This window comes from Cherax quadricarinatus, unplaced genomic scaffold, assembly GCF_038502225.1.
Source record: "Cherax quadricarinatus isolate ZL_2023a unplaced genomic scaffold, ASM3850222v1 Contig2058, whole genome shotgun sequence".
Taxonomy (NCBI): domain Eukaryota; kingdom Metazoa; phylum Arthropoda; class Malacostraca; order Decapoda; family Parastacidae; genus Cherax; species Cherax quadricarinatus.
Window position 1 is genome coordinate 45,625 of NW_027197084.1, and position 23,796 is coordinate 69,420.

At 38.4% G+C, this 23,796-nt stretch overlaps 1 protein-coding gene across 1 annotated transcript; it reads right to left on the minus strand.

The window, feature by feature from the left end:
* Positions 1-7,990: 7,990 nt before the first annotated feature.
* LOC138851778 (protein starmaker-like) lies at positions 7,991-23,715 on the minus strand (the record flags this gene model as incomplete). Its single annotated transcript, XM_070081246.1, has 4 exons — positions 7,991-10,527; positions 10,818-10,949; positions 18,606-20,614; positions 23,584-23,715. Coding segments are annotated over 4 exons (2,434 nt in total), but the record flags the coding sequence as incomplete, so codon positions are not given.
* Positions 23,716-23,796: the final 81 nt, after the last annotated feature.

The window sequence follows — 23,796 nt, forward strand, 5'->3', positions numbered from 1 at the left end:
GTGTAAATTTTACCTTATTCCTAGTAATGACCCTCGCATTGTAGATAGCCTTAATGACCTTGGTGTAGTAGATAGTCTTTTTAGTATGATAATAAGATGTTATCTTCATTGTAGAATAATAAGAAAATATTATAACCTTTATATTATAATAATAAGGTAAAAGGATCCCAATGGAAATAAGTCACTATCTGACTTTTTTGGGTTATCCCAGGTTCTCTACACATATGCTGCTATGTATGATAATTCTATGTAACTGTATTTGTGTATACCTGAATAAACTTACTTACTTACTTACACATTTCTCCCTGAGTCAACAACAACAGATTTTATGCGGCCTAGAAGCTGATGCATGCCGCCCAACTAATTAAATGATAAACAAACAATAAGCAACTTTGTGATAAATGTTTTTGAAAACAGACAAGTTGAAGATTAAGACACTTATGCAACATATGGGAATCTTTATTTAGGAAACGTTTCGCCACACAGTGGCTTGAACATTAAAATGGTATAAAATACCGACAGGTTGTTAGGTAAGACACATATGCAACAGTTAGGTATCTTTATTATGAAACGTTTCGCCTACACAGTAGGCTTCTTCAGTCAAGTACAGAAAAGTTGATAGAAGCAGAAGATACTTGAAGACGATGTAATCAGTCCATCACCCTTAAAGTTTTGAGGTGGTCAGTCCCTCAGTCTGGAGAAGAGCATAATAGATACCTAACTGTTGCATATGTGTCTTACCTAACAACCTGTCGGTATTTTATACCATTTTAATGTTCAATCTGTCAGACACTGCAACACAAGGGTATCTTGGTACAGACCTGCAATCAACTTCGACAACTTCCACTAGTGAGAGGGGCTGGATTTGAGAGGGACCTGACCTCTCAACATCTGAGTTCTTACCTCTCCTAGTGGCCTACGTCTCACCTCTTGGCGCTATAAAAAGTTCCATCCTGTCACTTCTTCTCCATATTGTTTCATACTATGGAACAATGCTCTTCTCCAGACTGAGGGACTGACCACCTCAAAACTTTAAGGGTGATGGACTGATTACATCGTCTTCAAGTATCTTCTGCTTCTATCAACTTTTCTGTACTTGACTGAAGAAGCCTACTGTGTAGGCGAAACGTTTCATAATAAAGATATCTAACTGTTGCATATGTGTCTTACCTAACAACCTGTCGGTATTTTATACCATTTTAATGTTCAATCTGTCAGACACTGCAACACAAGGGTATCTTGGTACAGACCTGCAATCAACTTCGACAACTTCCACTAGTGAGAGGGGCTGGATTTGAGAGGGACCTGACCTCTCAACATCTGAGTTCTTACCTCTCCTAGTGGCCTACGTCTCACCTCTTGGCGCTATAAAAAGTTCCATCCTGTCACTTCTTCTCCATATTGTTTCATACTATGGAACATTGCTCTTCTCCAGACTGAGGGACTGACCACCTCAAAACTTTAAGGGTGATGGACTGATTACATCGTCTTCAAGTATCTTCTGCTTCTATCAACTTTTCTGTACTTGACTGAAGAAGCCTACTGTGTAGGCGAAACGTTTCATAATAAAGATACCTAACTGTTGCATATGTGTCTTACCTAACACACAGTGGCTTCATCAGTCCAATACAAAGCAGAAAGGTGCAAGGGGAGGAGTAGTTTGAGGTAATCAGTCCCTCAACCTGGAGTCGATGTGATCAGTCCATCAGTCTTGTAGAATGTACAGCATAGGGCCGTAGACGTGGCTTATATACTGTAGTCAGGTGAGGCGAAGCAGGAGGAGGTGGGGTCATAGTGGTACCATCCACTAGTCGAAGTAGGTCTTCGTTGTGATGAATGTCAGATACTGCATCATCATGGGATCTTGATACAAAGAATTCTTCAAACTTGTCCAACCTTTGGATGAAGACCTACTTACAGTAGTGGATGGTACCACTATGACCCCACCTCCTCCTGCTTCCCCTCACCTGACTACAGTATATAAGCCACGTCTACGGCCCTATGCTGTACATTCTACAAGACTGATGGACTGATCACATCGACTCCAGGCTGAGGGACTGATTACCTCAAACTACTCCTCCCCTTGCACCTTTCTGCTTTGTATTGGACTGATGAAGCCACTGTGGTGAAACGTTTCCTGAATAAAGATTCCCATATGTTGCATAAGTGTCTTAGTCTTTATTTTTTTTGTGTATTACACATGTAATAAAATATATTTGGCAAAAAGAAAGCCACTAGCAGAATAAAAAATGAAGTTTTCATGCAATAAAATATTGAGAGAGAGAGAGAGAAATGAAAAAGAGAGAATCATTTATCCCCAGGATGATTCGAGTCTGGAACACATTTGTATAGCATTATGATGTCAACGAGATAGTCAGTTGATCAAATGAAAATGCTGGCTCACAGATGGCTCCAACTTCATCTTCTTTGTTTGTTGGGTTTATCAGGGCCACTGACAGCATAAGCCGTATCAAGCCCGGTTTCTCGATGGTACGAGGAAAAATTGTTGGGCAAGGCTGGGCGATGAGAGAAAAGGAACAAAAGTTCCTTTGTAAAAAGAGATAGAAACGAAGTTTCCAATTAGATCTGGTGGATGCCCTTGCCAAGCCCCAGCAGAGAGGGATGCCAACACCCACCTAGTTCAGTAACTGGCTTCCCACCAACGACCGTTAAAGAATTTTCCGCAGAGCGGAAAAAATGGAGCTGGCTAAGTAAGCCGATGAACAGGTGCCCCTCCTGTGGAGTGCCCGGCGGGCAGAATAGATGAGGACAAGCGTCCCAGAGAGAATAGTGGAAATTTGTCACTGATACACAGGCGAGAGAGAGAGAGACGTCCACAGCCAACGAAGGCTGGTGCAAAAGTCCCCTCCTACTTCATCCTTTTCCCTACTTGTATGTCTCATAATAATAATGCTTTCAAATGAGTTGATGTAGGTAACAGCTCTTAGCTTATCAATAAAGTTAGGAATCCTTAACCTGTAAATAGCTTGTCAATAAAGCTAGGGATCCTTAACCTAACCTTGTCAAACCCTGTGTAAAAAAATAGAAAGAGAGACAGACAGACACAGACAAGGCCAACAATGTCAAAGACCACACTTGGCTCCATAATGACGACAGCGACAAGCAAGCTTCTATACCACAAGATGGGCAGAAAGCAGCAACTTCACTCTTGCTGTATCCTTCTCCAGAACATCACTTCATCTGAGATCATTTATCCCCAGGATGACTCGAGTATGGAACACATTTGTACAGCATTATGATGTCAACTAGATAGTCAGTTGATCAAATGAAAATGCTGGCCCACAGATGACTCCAACTTCATCCTGTTCCCTACTTGTATGTTTCATAACAATAAAAATGCTTTCAAATGAGCTGATGTAGGTAACAGCTCTTAGCATGTCAATAAAGTTAAGAATCCTTAAACTTGTAAATAGCATGTCAATAAAGCTAGGGATCCTTAACCTAACCTTGTCAAAACCCTGTGTAAAAAAAAGAAAACTCACACAGAGAGAATTTTGAGAGATGCTGAGTGTCTGGGAAGTTTTGAACCAAGTGAGAGAATACTTGTGATGGAGGACCTAAGTACTTAAGAGGGTAAAACTGTTGTGGAGGGAGTAGCAGGAAAGTTTGGGGTGCCATAGTTATATGAAAATGGAGATGCCTTTAATCAAACTGTGTATAGAGAGAGCTTTGGTAATAAGTAATACATATATCTTCTGTATTTAAAAGATATAATATAGCACAAGTAGAAAGTAGATGGAGCAAAAAGAAAAATAGCAGCAGCAAGTGAGAGAGGTGAAAGTTTATCAACTAAGGGAGGAGGAAATTAGGTTGAGGTATAAGCAACTATTGGGAGACAGGTGGGTTAGTGACAGTCTAGGTAGTGTGGGGGTTGAAGAAGGGTGGGATAGTTTTAAAGATGCAGTTTTAGAATGCAAGGCAGAAGTTTGTGGCTATAGGAGGGTGGGTACATAAGGAAAGAGGAGTGACTGGTGGAATGATGAGGTCAAGGGTGTGATAAGGGAGAAGTTTGCTAATTAGAGTTTTTTACAAAGCAGAAGTGATATAAGGGTGGAGTACTATATGGAGAGTAAGAGAAGTGAGGGAGTGCAAAAGCAGAGCAAATGATCGAGTGGGAAAGGTGCTGTCAACAAATTTTTCTTAGAATAAGAAAAGTTTTGGAGTTAGATAAATAGGTTAAGAAAGCCTAGGGAACAAACGAGTTTGACAGTTAAAAACACAATAAAGTAGTAGATGGGGAGTTGGAGGTATTGGGAAGACGGTGGGAATACTTTGAGGAACTGTTAAATGAAGAGGGGCAGTGATTTCATGCACTGGCCGGGGAGGTATAACATCTTTTAGGAGTGAAGAAGAGCTGGATGTGAATGTGGGGAAGGTGCATGAGGCATTGGGTAGAACAAATGGGGGTAAAGCAGCTGGAACTGATGGGATCATGACAGAAATGTTAAAACAGTTTAAAAATTATAAGGGAATAAGCTTACTGAGTATATTAGGAAAAATGTATGGTAGGGTTATTATTGAAAGAAATAGAGGAAAGACATGGAGTAGGATTGCAGATGAACAAGGCTTTAGTATGGGTAGGGGATGTGTAGACAAAGTGTTTACATTGAAGCATGTAAGTGAACAATATGCTGCAGCATTTACAACCCAAGCTTCACACCCATATAAGTGTGTTTGTGCCACTATACTTTCGTACATTCCCTTCTTTGCCTAGATGGATAATGTTTTTTGTCTCCACAGTTACCTCAATGCACCACTCACTTTTTTTCATCAGTTCTATGGTTTACCTCATCCTTCATAAACTCATCCACTGACAAGTCAACTCCCAAATATCTGGGAACATTCACTGCTTCCATACTCCCTCCCTCCAATGTGATATCCAATTTCTCTTTATCTAAATCATTTGATACCCTTATCACCTTACTCTTATCTATATTCACTTTCAAATTTCTACCTTTACACACCCACCCAAAATTGTCAACTAACCATTGCAACTTTTCTTTAGAATCTCCCAAAAGCACAGCATCATCAGCAAAAAGGAACTGTGTGAACTCAGATTTTGTATTTGATTCCATATAATTTAATCCCACCCCTCTCCCCAATGCGTTAGCATTTACTTCTTTTACAACCCCATCTATATATACGTTAAACAACCACGGTGACATTACACATCCCTGTCTAAGACCTATTTTTAGTGGGAAGTAATTGCCCTCTCTCCTGCACACCCTAACATGAGCCTATCCTCATAAAAACTCTTTACAGCATTTAGTAAGTTACTACCTACTCCATACACTTGCAACATCTGCCACATTGCTTCCCTATCCAGTCTATATATGCCTTTTCTAAATCCATAAATACAAAGAAAACTTCCCTACCTTTATCTAAATACTGTTCACATATATGCTTCAATGTAAACACCTGATCTACACATCTCCTACCCATTCTAAAGCCTCCTTGCTCATCTGCAATCATGCTCTCTGTCTTTCCTCTAATTCTTCCAATAATAACCCTACCATACTCTTTACCTGGTATACTCAGTAAACTTATTCCCCTATAATTTTTACAAGCTCTTTTGTCCCCCTTCAATTTATATAAAGGACTTATACATGCTCTCTGCCAATCCCTAGGTACCTTCCCCTCTTTCATACATTTTTTTTTTAACAAGTCGGCCGTCTCCCAACAAGGCAGGATGACTCAAAAAGAAAGAAAATCCCCAAAAAGAAAATACTTTCATCATCATTCAACACTTTCACCTCACTCACACATAATCACTGTTTTTGCAGAGGTGCTCAGAACACAACAGCTTAGAAGCATATACATATAAAGATACACAACATATCCCTCCAAACTGCTATCCCGAACCCCTCCTTTAGAGTGCAGGCATTGTACTTCCCATTACCAGGACTCAAGTCCAGCTATATAAAAATAACCAGTTTCCCTGAATCCCTTCACTAAATATTACCCTGCTCACACCCCAACAGATCGTCAGGTCCCAAATACCATTCGTCTCCATTCACTCCTATCAAACACGCTCATGCACGCCTGTTGGAAGTCCAAGCCCCTTGCCCACAAAGCTTCCCTTACCCCTTCCTTCCAACCTTCTCGAGGATGACCCCTACCCTGCCTTCCTTCTCCTACAGATTTATACGCTCTCCATGCCATTCTACTTTGATCCACTCTCTCTAAATGAACAAACCACCTCAACAACCCCTCTTCAGCCCTCTGACTAATACTTTTATTAACTCCAAATCTTCTCCTAATTTCCACACTCCGAATTTTCTGCATAATATTTACACCACACATTGCCCTTAGACAGGATGTCTCTACTGCATCCAATCGCCTCCTCGCTGCTGCATTCACAACCCAAGTTTCACACCCAATAAGTGTTGGTACTACTATACTTTCATACATTCCCTTCTTTGCCTCCATAGATAACATTTTTTGTCTGCACATATACCTCAATGCACCACTCACTTTTTTTCCCTCATCAGTTCTATGATTAACCTCATCCTTCATAAATCCATCCACTGACACATCAACTCCAAAGTATCTGAAAACATTCACTTCTTCCATACTACTCCTCCCCAATTTGACATCCAAGTTTTCTTTATCTAAATCATTTGATACCATCATCACCTTACTCTTTTCTATGTTCACTTTCAGCTTTCTACCTTTACACACACTCCCAAACTCATCCACTAACATTTGCAATTTTTCTTTAGAATCTCCCATAAGCACAGTATCATCAGCAAAAAGCAACTGTGTTAATTCCCATTTTATATTTGATTCCCCATAATTTAATCCCACCCCTCTCCCAAACACCCTAGCATTTACTTCTTTTACAACCCCATCTATAAATATATTAAACAACCATTTATTAAGCAAAAATACCAACCACTCCAACACTATATCTCCACCTGCTTTTAACATTTCTGTCAAGATCCCATCAGTTCAGGCTGCCTTATCACCTTTCATTCTATGTAATGCCTCGCACACCTTCCCCACACTCACATCCTGCTCTTCTTCACTCCTAAAAATGTTATACCTCCCTGGCCAGTGCATGAAATTACTGCCTCTCTTTCTTCATCGACATTCAAAAGTTCCTCAAAATATTCTTGCCATCTACCCAATCCCTCCAGCTCCCCATCTACTAACTCCCCTACTCTGTTTTTAACTGACAAATCCATTCGTTCCCTAGGCTTTTTTAACTTGTTTATCTCTTCTCCTGTATAAATTACTAAATTTAAAAAGAAACACTTTCGTTTTTCTTTTTAGGTCACCCTGCCTCAGTGGGATACAGCCTACCCTCTCACATTCACCCACCTATCTTCACATCCCTCTCATTCACCCATCTACCCTCACATTCATCCACCTACTCTCACATCCCTCATTTATGCACCTACTCTCACATCCCTTATTTACCCACCTTCCCTCTCATTCACCCACCTACACTCTCATTCACTCACCTACTGTCTCTCATTCACCCACCTAGTGTAAATTATGTACTGTGCTATAAAACTATACAGTATAGTATTGTATTAAGAGTACAGTACTGTACTGCAGTACCACAGGTTACAATCCCCATATTCTTTGTATTCGGTTGTCTGCTGTATTAGTGGACCAAGTCCACTAGTTCAGAAGACAACCATTTGATCATGAAAAATTAATCATAATATGGAAGTTGTAGACAACTGGTAATATCATGCACTCCCTCCCATCTATCAGTCCATAAATGAGAGGTTTACTGTACTTCAAAATTCTTATGTACCAGAAAGTACTAAAATATTAATTTTGAAGCATCCGTTATTTAACTTTACTATTTTTTATTTCTGCAGTAAGAAGTAACTGAGATTTAATTAATGTGCAAAAATTAATCTAGCTATCAAATGTTCTGAATATTCATAACAACTCTGTAGTGCAAAAATTTACAGCACAAAGATGAAATGAGAAAGGTTAATAACAGAATAGCTCTCCTACATATATCTTTATGAATTTTCTTTGCCAGCTTCAGAAAGAAAAAAAACAATGTACAATGAATGACTGGACAGTATGGAAGAATATTTATTTTCCTCCAAATTATCTTATGTTAAGAATAATAACTAGAACCTTAAGAAACTATAATTGGTATATAAGAGATACTGAGTACATAATTACTAAACTGCTTTTGACCTATTATTATTCCTCCTAAAACTAAATAAATACATTTCAATCAATATTTTACAAATGCAGAGTAGGTAACAATATATGTACACTTTGTGCATTTTAAATGCGCAATATTGTTATCACATATATTCAAATTTTCTATATGCTCTCCTGCAATATAATAAACAGTCCATTAAACTTGCAATTAGAATTACATGGAAATGGTGAAGAGTCAACAGTACGGAAAGTAAGACACTGATTGCAGAGGAGTCTTTATTGATACAGTTTGGTACAGTGAAACATTGTACCAATAAAGGCTCCTCTGCAATCAGTCTTATACACAATACTATTTGTAATTAGTATTTTAATTAAATTAATAACCTCTCAAATATTTACAAAGTAATTTTTTGTTTAAAGTTATTATGACTAGAATTTTCTAGATGACCAGAATACCCAAAAAGGCATGCCACAGACATCAACACAAATTCCAGTGCTAATAATTTACTTGAGGAAACTATAAGTATACATTTTGTAAATCTTATACTAATGAAATCACTATAACATGATTGCAAATAATAGATTAGCACACTGATCTGTGAGTTTCATGACTTGTCAGCCATGGGTTTGTGCTCCACCCATTCTGTGACTTGTAAATCACATAATTTTTCAATATTGTTTTACGCCATTAATTTTAACAGCACATATAGTAATTTAGCTTCCCCAAGCCATTATGATATGCAGCACATACATAACATGTACAGTATAATATTTATGTTATTGATTATATTAAACTTTGTTAGCAATATAATTTTTTTTTTCAACAAACCGGCTGTATCCCACCAAGGTAGGGTGGCCCAAAAAGAAAAACGAAAGGTTTTCTTATTAAATTTAGTAATTTGTACAGGAGAAGGGGTTTATAAAAAAAAGATATCTTTACAATTTTGTTTTGAACTTCATAATGTTTATGGGGAGAACAATGTTAAGATTGAGTTTATTCAAAACTCAATCTGCATATAGGTTGAGACTGTCAAAGGAGGGTGGACACAGTAAGCATTTCAGGCCAATGAAGGAGGTATCTGAAATAAGGATGACATGCTCTGTGATAAATGATCAAAAAAGATAATAGCCTAACTTTCATTGATATTTCTTTAATTTGCATAATTCTTTCTCATTTTGTTTGTATGATGTACATGAATAATACCAGGTAAAAGTCTTGCCTTCTTCAGCATTTATTTCATACATGGTTACAATTCATATCCCAAATTAATATAGCATTTTTTCCAATCTTATTTCAACCAAGTATCAGTCTGTAAATATATACAATGATACACTTCGAACAATGAATCACAAAACCTGTTTTCAGATACAGTAACACTGTTGCATATAAGTAAATATATATCTCACTGTGTTAACTGTATTTCTGTGTCAAGTATTTCTTCACTTTTCTCACTACATATACTTGTTGTCTGGTCACACTTTAAAACATGTTCCACAATATACATTAATTTCACACTTAGCACACACCAGTGTTACACAGTATGAATTAACACTTAACATACTCAGCACTGTAGCAGTATAGTTTAACACTTAATGTTCTCAGCAATATAGCACTATAGTTCAACATTTAATGTACTCAGCAGTGTAGCACTATAGTTTAACAGTTCACATTGTGCTTAGTAGTATTATAAAGTACAATGTGTTAATCAACACTTCACAGAATAGTTTCATACTTCACAATGTATTCAGCAATATTCCCCAGCATGGTTTCATTTCACATCATGTTCATTAATGCTTCACATTATATTCACATTTCACAATGTATTCAACAATGTCCTTCAGTACAGTTAATACTATATCATAAATGTCTCTTTCACAGAATGAACGTTCTGACTGAATAACAGGCCAGTTTGTGTGAGAAATAAAAATTTTTATTTCACTTTACTAGGACACAATTATAGCAGCTTTTTAACTCTAATTTTGCTATAGTTAGTCACAGTTATTTTTGCTACAATGAAGTAACACTACTAAACTAAAATATATAAGTCTGAAACAGTATTTGGATAAAAATTCTGAAGGTTTATTTTAAAAGTCAAAGCATGATATGTGTTCTGTGAAGGTGCAGAAATTTTGTAAGGCAATTTCATAATTTCTTTTGGGCTGAAGGGTATGACGATAATATCAGATAATTTATAAACAGCCAAGTTTAATGAGTGAATTCTGCAATCTTCTTCACAACATTGACATCATTAAGAATGAGTTTTATAAGAGCTCGAGCTTGAAGGGTGGCTGGGTCACGTTCTTCACCGTCTTCCTCACAGTCATCATCCACAGTATCTGCACACAAGCCCATTTCGGCTTCAAGTACTGTAAACATTTAAAAATTACTGTAAAAGATTATCCATACGTCACTCTAGTGTCTTAAAAGTTTATACAGTAAATACAATGACAAAAAAAATTAAGGGAGGATAAAAGTTGACTATAAAAACCAAACCTGTAAGTAGTGATACAATTTGAAGTCAACTAAACATAATATACAAAAAGGTACCAATTTTCAATGCTGTTTAAAAAAGGCAACCTCTAGGTTTTTTTTCTATATACATTAAATTTAAATTATTACTGGCATAAATGCTAAGGGATAACTAAGACAACAATACCTTCAAGCTGTTTTTCAATCTGGTCAAAGCGCTTGGTAATGTTGGTCTGGACAATTTGTACATGTTCTAGGAGATTTAACTTACAGTTGACAGGCTCAATCCTTTCTGCTTCAGGAATTATGGGAACACTTACTGGAAAAAAAAATTCTATTATTATCTTTAAATATAAAATGTGATCTAATCTCACCCTTGCTGCACATGAGAATAGTCATGACTAAGAAACTGCATTAGGAAAGCTTTAAAAGCTCTTTTATAATGTACTGCTATTTACTGCTGTATTTACCTACTTGTACTTAACTATTTGTAGTTGCAGGGACTGATCCTTAGATTCTGGCCCTGCTTCTTACTTTGCCATTATTCATATTAACTTTCTCTTACTGTCATGGGCCCTATCATATCTGCTCTTAAAACACATTATGGAGCTTGCCTACATTAATTCTTCACTAATATCATTTGACTTTCTGACCACTCTAAGACCGAAGAAATACTTTCTAACATCCCTGTGGTTCGTCTGTGCCTTTAACTTTCAATTGCATCCTCAAGTTTCTGTTTCTCACTTCTCAAGCAGCTTATCCCTTTCTACCTTATCAATTCCCCTTAGTATGAAGTATATTGCTATCATGTCCCTCTGGTTCTTCTGTCCTCCAAAAAAAAAAGTATCTGGAGGATGTGTGCTCAAGCTATTAACATTGAGGGCACCAGCAACAACTCCCACTGTTTGCTTGTACTCATTGTGAGAGTATACCAACTCTTGAAATCAGCCATAGGATACATGCACTATTGTATTATTAACTCTTGAATCTGTTATCACATAACTATACTTTCACACAAAAAATAGATAACGACTTAAAAGAAAATATGTTACTAAAAGTATTAGTCAGAGGGCTGAAGAGGGGTTGTTGAAATGGTTTGGTCATTTAGAAAGAATGGATCAAAGTAGAATGACTTGAAGAGCATATAAATCTGTAGGGAAAGGAAGGATGGGTAGGGGTCGCCCTTGAAAAGGTTGGAGGGGGGGGGGGAGGTTAAAGGAGGTTTCGTGGGCGAGGGGCTTGGACTTCCAGCAAATGTGTGTGAGCGTGTTACATAGGAGTAAATGGAAACAAATGGTTTTTGGGACTTGATCAGCTGTTGGAGTGTGAACAGGGTAATATTTAGTGAAGGGATTCAGGGAAACCGGTTATTATAGATTTAGCCAGACTCGAGTCCTGGAAATGGGAAGTATGCCTGCACTTTACATATTGACAGTTTGGAGGGACTTCTAAACTGTCATATCTGAGTGCCTCTGCAAAGACAGTGATTATGTATAAGTGAGGTGAAAGTGTTGAATGATGATGATAGTATTTTCTTTTGGGGGATTTTCTTTCTTTTTGGGTCACCCTGCCGTGGTGGGAGATGGCCGACTTGTTGAAATTTTTTTTTTCACAAATCAGAGCCCTAAAAATTACATCCAGTAACAAACTCACTGTGTTCCCATAAAACATTCATTCAGTTCGAAATTTAGCACCATAGTAGAAATAGGCAAGAATTTATGGTATGGTAATATGATGTTGGGAGAACCAACTTAACCTTACTTTCTGCAACTAGCCATGCCTCAGTCATGCTGTCCCAGCATCTCTCTTTAATAATTTATCTTTGTCTACCAATATATCTTAGATTTTACCACTCCCTTTGGCAATGTAGATTAACCATGGCAACCCAAGACAATTGCTACTGATAATGGAAATGAGAAGGCTAGGCAAGAATCTATGATAATGTTTCAGAAAATACAGATGACAAATAAGCTGTATGTGGATATGATTCGAGAATGTAGAATGAATAATTTGAACACTGGTACAGTGGAACCTCGAATATCGAACTTTCTTCGGTCCAGAAGGCTGTTCCACTGCCTTTACCGAATGAATTTATTCCCATCAGGAATAATGTAAATTAGATTAGTCCATTTCAGACCCTCAAAAATACACTTATAAAAGAACTTACAAAAATACACTTACATAATTGGTTGTGTTGGGAGCAGTTCGATTTTTGAGGTTCCACTGTATAATTATGTAGAGCTACACAAGTCTGTGTTTAGTAGTAGTGAAAATGAATTATATAAAAGAAAATAAGATATGTGCTGTTCAGGAAGATCAAATGCTAAACACTTGGTATGAAGGGAAGCTGCATTTCACAGCACCATAATCAAACATTCAACAATTTGGAAATGTTTGTGAGAAAGATAGCATATATTCAAATGAGAGCACATTTACTTCTGAATAGCTAGACATCTTAACTTTGCTCAACTAGGACATCATCATGACTATAGTATTTACTGTTATGAGAAGCATCTGGAAAAAATATAAATATGCAAGGACTCTGCAAAACAGCATTCCTGATTTGTTGTTTTAAGTACGGTCCTACTGTATTTTATTATTATTACATTAATTTGATATCTTTAAAATTCATTGTCTGTAAGGTAGTCCATCATCTACTTACAAGCACATGCATAGATGTTCATATATTAAGAATTATCTTTTTTTTCAACAAACTGGCCGTATCCCACTGAGGCAAGGTGGCCCAAAAAGAAAAAACAAAAGTTTCTCTTTTTAACTTTAGTAATGTATACAGGAGAAGGGGTTACTAACCCCTTGCTCCAAGCATTTTAGTCACCTCTTACGACACGCATGGGTTACGGAGGAAGAATTCTATTCCACTTCCCCATGGAGATATGAGAAAATAAACAAGAACAACAACTAGTAAGAAAATAGAAGAAAACCCAGAGAGGTGTGTATACATATGCTTGTACATGCAGGTGTAGTGTGACCTGCGTGTAAGTAGAAATAGCAAGACGCACCTGAAATCTTGGTAGTACCTCCCTGGGTGGTTGCTGTCTACTAACCTACTACCTATTAAGAATTATATTTTCTAAATAAACTACAAAAGATTTTATCTCTCAAATTACTATCTATTAAGAGACAATAAATATGTCAAATTATATATAATTATTATAATTTAGGAAAATCAATTCTTTATACAGTGGACCCCCGCATAACGATGGCATCACATAGCGATTAATCCGCATACCGCTTGCTTTAATCGCAAAAATTTTGCCGCGCATACCGATTAAAAACCCGCTCACCGATTTTCGTCCGAGACGCGTCCAATGTGCGCCCTCAGCCAGCCTCACATGTGCCGCCCGTGCCATTGTTTACCAGCCAGCCTCCGCGGTAACATCCAAGCATACAATCGGAATATTTCGTATTATTACAGTGTTTTCGGTGCTGTTTCTGGAAAATAAGTGACCATGGGCCCCAAGAAAGCTTCTAGTGCCAACCGTACACCAATAAGGGTGAGAATTCCAATAGAAATGAAGAAAGAGATCATTGATAAGTATGAAAGTGGAGTGCGTATCGCCGACCTGGTCAAGTTGTACAAGAAACCCCAATCAACCATCGCTACTATTGTGGGCACCAGAAAGACAATCAAGGAAGCTGTTCTTGCCAAAGGTTTAACTGTGTTTTCGAAACAAAGATCGCAAGTGATGGAAGATGTTGAGAGACTCTTATTGGTGTGGATAAATGAAAAACAGCTAGCAGGAGATAGCGTCTCTCAAGCGATCATATGTGAAAAGGCTAGGAAGTTGCATGAGGATTTAATTAAAAAAATGCCTGCAACTAGTGATGATGTGAGTGAATTTAAGGCCAGCAAAGGTTGGTTTGAGAGATTTAAGAAGCGTAGTGGCATCCATAGTGTGATAAGGCATGGTGAGGCTGCCAGTTCGGACCACAAAGCGGCTGAAAAATATGTGCAGGAATTCAAGGAGTACATAGACAGTGAAGGACTGAAACCTGAACAAGTGTTTAATTGTGATGAAACAGGCCTGTTTTGGAAGAAAATGCCAAGCAGGACCTACATTACTCAGGAGGAAAAGGCACTCCCAGGACATAAGCCTATGAAAGACAGGCTTACTTTGTTGATGTGTGCCAATGCTAGTGGTGATTGCAAAGTTAAGCCTTTATTAGTGTATCACTCTGAAACTCCCAGAGCGTTCAGGCAAAAGAATGTCCTCAAGGATAATTTGTGTGTGCTGTGGAGGGCAAACAGTAAGGCATTGGTCACTAGGGACTTTTTCTATAACTGGTTACACCATGCATTTGCCCCCAATGTGAAAGATTACCTAACTGAAAAGAAATTAGAACTTAAGTGCCTCCTGGTGTTAGACAATGCCCCTGGTCATCCTACAGACGTGGCAGAGCGACTTTATGGGGACATGAGCTTCATTAAGGTGAAGTTTTTGCCTCCTAATACCACTCCTCTCCTGCAGCCCATGGACCAGCAGGTTATTGCAAACTTCAAAAAACTGTACACAAAAGCTCTGTTTGAAAGGTGCTTTGTAGTGACCTCAGAAACTCAACTGACTCTAAGAGAGTTTTGGAGAGAGCACTTTAATATCCTCAATTGTGTAAACCTTATAGGTAAGGCTTGGGAGGGAGTGACTAAGAAGACCTTGAACTCTGCTTGGAAGAAACTGTGGCCAGAATGTGTAGACAAAAGGGATTTTGAAGGGTTTGAGGCTAACCCTGAGAGGATTATGCCACTTGAGGAATCCATTGTGGCATTGGGAAAGTCCTTGGGGTTGGAGGTTAGTGGGGAGGATGTGGAAGAGTTGGTGGAGGAGGACAATGAAGAACTAACCACTGATGAGCTGATAGATCAACTTCAAGAGCAAGAGGCCAGACCTGAGGAAACTGGTTCAGAGGAGGGGAGAGAGAAATTGAAGAAGTTGCCTACTACAAAGATTAAAGAAATCTGTGCAAAGTGGCTTGAAGTGCAAACCTTCATGGATGAAAATCACCCTCACACAGCTATTGCAAGCCGTGTTGGCAACCTGTACACTGACAATGTTGTGAAACACTTTAGGGAAGTCATAAAGGAACGAGAGGTACAGGCCACTATGGACAGATATGTTGTGCGAAAGAAGTCCAGTGACTCTGAAGCTGGTCCTAGTGGCATTAAAAGAAGAAGGGAAGTAACCCCAGAAAAGGACTTGACACCTCAAGTCTTAATGGAAGGGGATTCCCCTTCTAAACACTAACACTCTCTCTCCCCTCCTCCCATCCCATCAATCATCACCAGATCTTCAATAAAAGTAAGTGTCATGTAAGTGTGCATGCCTTTTTCAGTTTGTGTGTATTAAAATTAACATTTCATGTGGTAAAAAATTTTTTTTTTCATACTTTTGGGTGTCTTGCACGGATTAATTTTATTTCCATTATTTCTTATGGGGAAAATTCATTCACATACCGATTATTTCGCATAACAATTACCCCTCTTGCACGGATTAAAATCGTTATGCGGGGGTCCACTGTATTTATATTTTTCACTACACTATTTCCAAGCTGCAGCAAGCTGCAAATAATTTTACAACACAAGTATCTAATGACTACCTGAAAATAAAATTGCCACATATTAAGCAGAAGTGTTATAAGAAGAGCAGAGTATATGGAGAGTAAAAGAAAGGTAAAGAGAGTGGTGAGAGAGTGCAAAAGGAGAGCAGATGATAGAGTGGGAGAGGCACTGTCAAGAAATTTTAATGAAAATAAGAAAAAATTTTGGAGTGAGTTAAACAAGTTAAGAAAGCCTAGGGAAAGTATGGATTTGTCAGTTAAAAACAGAGTAGGGGAGTTAGTAGATGGGGAGATGGAGGTATTAGGTAGATGGCGAGAATATTTTGAGGAACTTTTAAATGTTAAGGAAGAAACAGAGGCAGTAATTTCATGCACTGGTCAGGGAGGTATACCATCTTTTAGGAGTGAAGAAGAGCAGAATGTAAGTGTGCGGGAGGTACGTGAGGCATTACGTAGAATGAGAGGGGGTAAAGCAGCTGGAACTGATGGGATCATAACAGAAATGTTAAAAGCCGGGGGGGATATAGTGTTGGAGTGGTTGGTACTTTTGTTTAATAAATGTATGAAAGAGGGGAAGGTACCTAGGGATTGGCGGAGAGCATGTATAGTCCCTTTATATAAAGGGAAAGGGGACAAAAGAGACTGTAAAAACTATAGAGGAATAAGTTTACTGAGTATACCAGGAAAAGTGTACGGTAGGGTTATAATTGAAAGAATTAGAGGTAAGACAGAATGTAGGATTGCGGATGAGCAAGGAGGTTTCAGAGTGGGTAGGGGATGTGTAGATCAAGTGTTTACACTGAAGCATATATGTGAACAGTATTTAGATAAAGGTAGGGAAGTTTTTATTGCATTTATGGATTTAGAAAAGGCATATGATAGAGTGGATAGAGGAGCAATGTGGCAGATGTTGCAAGTATATGGAATAGGTGGTAAGTTATTAAATGCTGTAAAGAGTTTTTATGAGGATAGTGAGGCTCAGGTTAGGGTGTGTAGAAGAGAGGGAGACTACTTCCCGGTAAAAGTAGGTCTTAGACAGGGATGTGTAATGTCACCATGGTTGTTTAATATATTTATAGATGGGGTTGTAAAGAAAGTAAATGCTAGGGTGTTCGGGAGAGGGGTGGGATTAAATTTTGGGGAATCAAATTCAAAATGGGAATTGACACAGTTACTTTTTGCTGATGATACTGTGCTTATGGGAGATTCTAAAGAAAAATTGCAAAGGTTAGTGGATGAGTTTGGGAATGTGTGTAAAGGTAGAAAGTTGAAAGTGAACATAGAAAAGAGTAAGGTGATGAGGGTGTCAAATGATTTAGATAAAGAAAAATTTGATATCAAATTGGGGAGGAGGAGTATGGAAGAAGTGAATGTTTTCAGATACTTGGGAGTTGACGTGTCGGCGGATGATTTTTGAAGGATGAGGTTAATCATAGAATTGATGAGGGAAAAAAGGTGAGTGGTGCGTTGAGGTATATGTGGAGTCAAAAAACGTTATCTATGGAGGCAAAGAAGGGAATGTATGAAAGTATAGTAGTACCAACACTCTTATATGGGTGTGAAGCTTGGGTGGTAAATGCAGCAGCGAGGAGACGGTTGGAGGCAGTGGAGATGTCCTGTTTAAGGGCAATGTGTGGTGTAAATATTATGCAGAAAATTCGGAGTGTGGAAACTAGGAAAAGGTGTGGAGTTAATAAAAGTATTAGTCAGAGGGCAGAAGAGGGGTTGTTGAGGTGGTTTGGTCATTTAGAGAGAATGGATCAAAGTAGAATGACATGGAAAGCATATAAATCTATAGGGGAAGGAAGGCGGGGTAGGGGGTCGTCCTCGAAAGGGTTGGAGAGAGGGGGTAAAGGAGGTTTTGTGGGCAAGGGGCTTGGACTTCCAGCAAGCGTGCATGAGCGTGTTAGATAGGAGTGAATGGAGACGAATGGTACTTGGGACCTGACGATCTGTTGGAGTGTGAGCAGGGTAATATTTAGTGAAGGGATTCAGGGAAACCGGTTATTTTCATATAGTTGGACTTGAGTCCTGGAAATGGGAAGTACAATGCCTGCACTTTAAAGGAGGGGTTTGGGATATTGGCAGTTTGGAGGGATATGTTGTGTATCTTTATATGTGTATGCTTCTAAACTGTTGTATTCTGAGCACCTCTGCAAAAACAGTGATAATGTGCGAGTGTGGTGAAAGTGTTGAATGATGATGAAAGTATTTTCTTTTTGGGGATTTTCTTTCTTTTTTGGGTCACCATGCCTCGGTGGGAGACTGCCGACTTGTTGAAAAAAAAAAAAAAAAAAAAAGAAAAATCAAGTTCTTAAAAAAAACAGACTGTAAAGCATAAATCTGTTAACCCTGATTTGCATGTGTTATACTCCAATAATGTCAATAGATACTAACATACCTGACTGTGTTGGCACATGAGGTGCAAGAGCTGAGCTAGCCTGTGTTACCAGATGCTCAAGTTCAGTTTGTGAGGAAAGTAGTGCTGCAAGGTCATTACCACCAGGCATACTTCCCTCCCCTGCTGCACCTAGGCCACCAAGGTCAAGAGCAAGATCACCATCATCATCTAGCTGAGTGTCATCATCATCCATTGTGTCTTCATTACCTTCTACATCAACACACTGAGGCATGTCTGATGTACTCATAACTGCTGGCTGAGGAAGCTCCATGCCTTCAAGATCTTTTGACGGGTTGTCTTTTTGTTTTGTATTATCTAGTTCCTGCACTTCTAGCATTTTCTCTTGAGTCTGCTCCTTCCTTTCAGTATTTTCCTCCTCCTCCTCCTCTTTAATGCAAGTAGTATTAGCTTCATTTATACTTTCATTCTCAGCATTTTTACAGTCTTTATTCTCATCTGATTTGCAAAGATATTTTGGAGAATCACTCTTAACTTCAAGATAATTTTTGTCTTCCTTTTCACCAGAATCATCTTCATTGACTGTATTTTTAAGTAAATTATTTTCGTTTGTTGTCTCTGATTTAATTACAACATGAACATCTTCCTCAGTCTCCTTCTCTGTACTAGAAGACTTTATTTCAGTTCCACTACTATTAGTGTCCATTTCACTTCTTTCTGTACATTTTTCATTTTTTTCTTCTAATGTATTTGCTTCATTATTCTTCTCATTTTTAGCTGTTTTTATCTCTTCTTTACTTCCACACTGATTTGTTGCAAGGATTCCTTCTTTCTGAGTTGTCTCTATTTCATCACCCTCAGAGCCAATATTCACCTTAGCTTTATCTGTTAAGGAAAGATTTGAATCATCCGGGTCTTTTTCTCTGACAGTAACCTCTTTGCAGTCCACTTTGATATTAGATTTCACTTCCTCACAAGCACAGCCTTCTGGGTGGGCACTGTCATCAACTGATATATTAATAGGATAATTTTTTTCTAGCTCTACATGTTCAAGTAATGCTGGCTTTAGATCAATTTCTTCAGGCTCTCCAGCACACTGCCCTTCATTCAATGGTGCTTTTGCTATGTCTACAATGGTGTGTTCATCAGTACTCTTGGTGTCTTCAGTTTTTGTGTCACCCTCTAAATCATCAGATTTTCTTGTTGATTTAGAATCAGTGTCATTTTCATGCTCTAATTCTGCTAATTTTAAGTTAGTCTGTAAAGTTGTCTTGTTTTCAGTGAGATCTTCTGCCTCTACATCAGTGGTTGATGCATCTAAACTTTCTGCCTGGAAATCACTGATTTTGCTGTTCTCTTTCATCAATTTTATATTTGTCTCTGTCTGCATTATACTTTCCTTATCAGAACTATCACTGAGAACTTTGGATAAAACTTGGTGTTTGGTAGCAGAACATGACTGCTGTGCATCATTAGTCCCAGAAACAATATCTGTTTTACTGCTTAATGGAGCCTCTTCACTTAATGTATGATCTGGTGTTGCATGTTTCTGAATATCAGACATCTCTGGCAGAAGAGTAATCTCACATGAACTTTTGTTTTCCTTGACATCATCTACCACATTCTTTTCCTCTTTAATTTGCTGCAAGTAAGCATCAGCAGAGTCGTTCTGAAGTAAATTCGCACTATCTGATTTATGATTATCTGTTTGGGCAGAAAATTGTTCCCCATTGATAATTTGTTCAGTCACATCCCAGACTTCTGAGGGGCTAGCATTGATACTTTGCTCCAATGGAGAACTGGCGCTTGCTGAATCAGGTGCACTTGAATTGTCAATGCCTTCAGTCATAAGGCTGGGATCTGTTATCAGTGGGTTAGTAAGTGGTGGAGTAAGATCGGAAGCATCATGTTCAACTATGTTCATTAATTTTTGAAGAGGAGCCACAGCATCTGCCTGAGCTATTTCAGATGATACCTTGGTTTGGTCACTATTTTCTTCCTTCTCATCCCACTTCTTGTGCCACATGACAAACTTTGGATGATCTGCTTCCCTGTAACAAGAAAAACATCAACTTAAAATTAAACACAGCAGACCCTCATATTACATGGATTTATTTGGCATGTTTTGGTTATTACACTATTGAAAAATTGCAGCATAATTTTATACAACACTTCTGAAAATTAACTTAACATGGATTGGTTTGTGGGAAGGGAAAAAATTTTAGATGGACCCTGACTCCAATCTGGCAGTACCAAGCTTCTGGAATAAATTTAACATTGCAGATGCTATCAGCTATGCTAAAAGTGCATGGAATGAAGTGCCTCAATCAACATTAAATGTTGATTGGGGCACTGGTTCATTGGCTTTCTTTTGCTTGAGAGTCAGGTTCAGGAAATTGTTCAACTAGCAAGATTACCAGGTGATGGCTCTGAAGATATGAAGGAAGATGTGAATGAGCTCTTAGAAGATGATGATGATGAAGACAGGAGTCCAGAGGAAATGTTGCCAGAGCTCAATGCACAGATACAAAAGAGCCAGATAACAGATAATGAAGAACCTCAAGAAAAACTGTTAGCATTGCAGCACTTATGTGAACAGTTCCACATTGCTGCTAAACTAGAAGAATTTTTCATTGAAGAGGAACCTGAAAAATGTAGAAGCAGTGCTTGGAAATGGGGTCTAGAGCAGTTGATGATGCCTCACTGTCAGCTGTATGATGTATCGCAGGGTAAAAGAAGCCAGAGATTCATTACAGAATTTATGCACACTCCAATACAACCATCAACTTTAGTACCAGAACCTCAACCATCCACTTCTGCTGACAATCAACAACCATCCACCTCAGACCAGTACAGCCACACCATACATCTTCACTCTCTTCACAATCACTGACATACATCAGCAACCACAATTTAAGGTAAATAATAATATTTCTGTTGCATTTGTAGTCTTAAGCAGCAAAAACAACATTATCATTGTTATTTTTGTAAGATCTGGATGTCTTAAAAAAAGCTGTTTGGCTTTTTTTTTTTTTTTGGGGGGGGGGGGGGGTCCGTGCAATGTAACCCTATTTTTCCCATAAGTTCTTCAGTTTATATAACACTGATTTATCTAACACGGCATTTTCAGAAACATAACTACAGTGTAATATAAGGGTCTACTGTACATCAACTTTAAATTAGGAAGGGAAGCTTTACTTCCAAAAATGCATATAAAGAAAAAAAGTAAAAACAGGTTATAAAACTATGAAAATATTAAAAAAAAAAAAAATCTTTACTGATGCTTCTTTTATTTCCACAGTCAACACAAAATTGTAGCTATATTTCCTCAGTCAATAATTGTAACTGATTATTTATCTAAGTTTTTTTTTTTAACACGTTGGCCATTTCCCACCGAGGCAGGGTGCCACAAAAAGAAAAAAAAAACTTTCATCATCATTCAACACTTTTACCATCACTCACATATAATCACTGCCTTTGCAGAGGCACTCAGATATGACAGTTTAGACATCCCTCCAAACAGCCAATATCCCAAACCCCTCCTATAAAGTGCAGGCATTGCATTTCCCATTTCGAAGACTCAAGTCGGGCTAACTGGTTTCCCTGAATACCTTCACTAAATATTAATTTGCTCACACTCCAACAGCTCGTCAGGTTCCAAAAACCTTTTGTCTCCATTCACTCCTAACACGCTTACTGGAAGTATAAGCCCCGTGCCCACAAAACCTCCTTTACCCCCTCCAACCTTTTTGAGGATGACCCCTACCACTCCTTCCTTCCCCTACAAATTTATACACTTTCCAAGTCATTCTACTTTGTTCCATTCTCTCTAAATGACCAAACCACCTCAACAACCCCTCTTCAGCCCTCTGACTAATACTTTTAGTAACTCCACACCTCCTAATTTCTACACTATGAATTCTCTGCATAATATTTACACCACACACTGAGCTTAGACTGGACATCTCCACTGCCTCCAGCCACCTTCTCACTGCTGCATTTACAATCCATGCTTCACACCCATTCCCTTCTTTGCCTTCACGGATAGCGTTTTTTGTCTCCACAGATACCTCAATGCACCACTCACCTGATAAATCAACTCCCAAATATCTGAAAACGTTCACCTCTTCCATACTCCCTCCCTCCAATATGATACCTGCATCATTTTACTCTTATCTATGTTCACTTTCAACTTTCTACCTTTACTGGTCTGGTGGCCTGGTGGTTAACGCTCTTGCTTCACACGATGAGGGCCTGGGTTCGATTCCCAGCCAGAGTAGAAACATTGGACGTGTTTCTTTCCACCTGTTGTCTATGTTCCCCATCAGTAAAATGGGTACCTGAGTGTTAGTCGACTGGTGTGGGTCGCATCCTGGGACACTGACCTAAGGAGGCCTGGTCACAGACCGGGCCGCGGGGGCGTTGACCCCCGGAACTCTCTCCAGATAAACTCCAGAAACACACCCTCTCAATCTCATCCACTAACCTTTGCAACTTTTCTTTAGAATCTCCCATAAGCACAGTATCATCAGCAAAAAGTAACTGTCAATTCCCATTTTGTATTTGAATCCCCATAATTTAATCCCACCCCTCTCCTATTATAAATAGTGTTACTGTAAGTTTCAAATCACTGTATAGAGACACTTAGGTATGAAAATGGCACAGATTTTTTTTAATAAAAATGCCAACATCTTAAAGTGACCTGACTGGGGATAAACAATAAATAGCTTCAGAATGCTGTAGTTGAACATCTATCATACTTGCTATTTACATCATTTGTGTAAATATGAGGATCAGCTTCTTCTTTCAACAAACCAGCCATATCCCACCAAAGCAGGGTGGCCCAAAAAGAAAAACAAAAGTTTCTCTTTTTAACTTTAGTAACACATACAGGAGAAGGGGTTACTTGCCCCCTGGTCCTGGCATTTTAGTCGCCTCTTATGACACGCATGGCTTAAGGAGGAAGAATTCTTTTCCACTTCCCCATGGAGATTGTATATATAAAAAATTATAGTCATACTTAGCAATATGAAGTTTAAGTCTGAGAGAATGAAGAACTTCTGATAACTGCAGAACATTTGCTGTTAATTCATGACCTCGTCGAATACAAGCCTCCAGTCGGACATCACCACGGGTCCGAGAAAATGAGAATCTGCAAATAAAGTCTATATTAATTATATTCTGGAACTTTTAATAAGAATTTTTTTTAACACATTGGCTGTCTTCCAAGCAT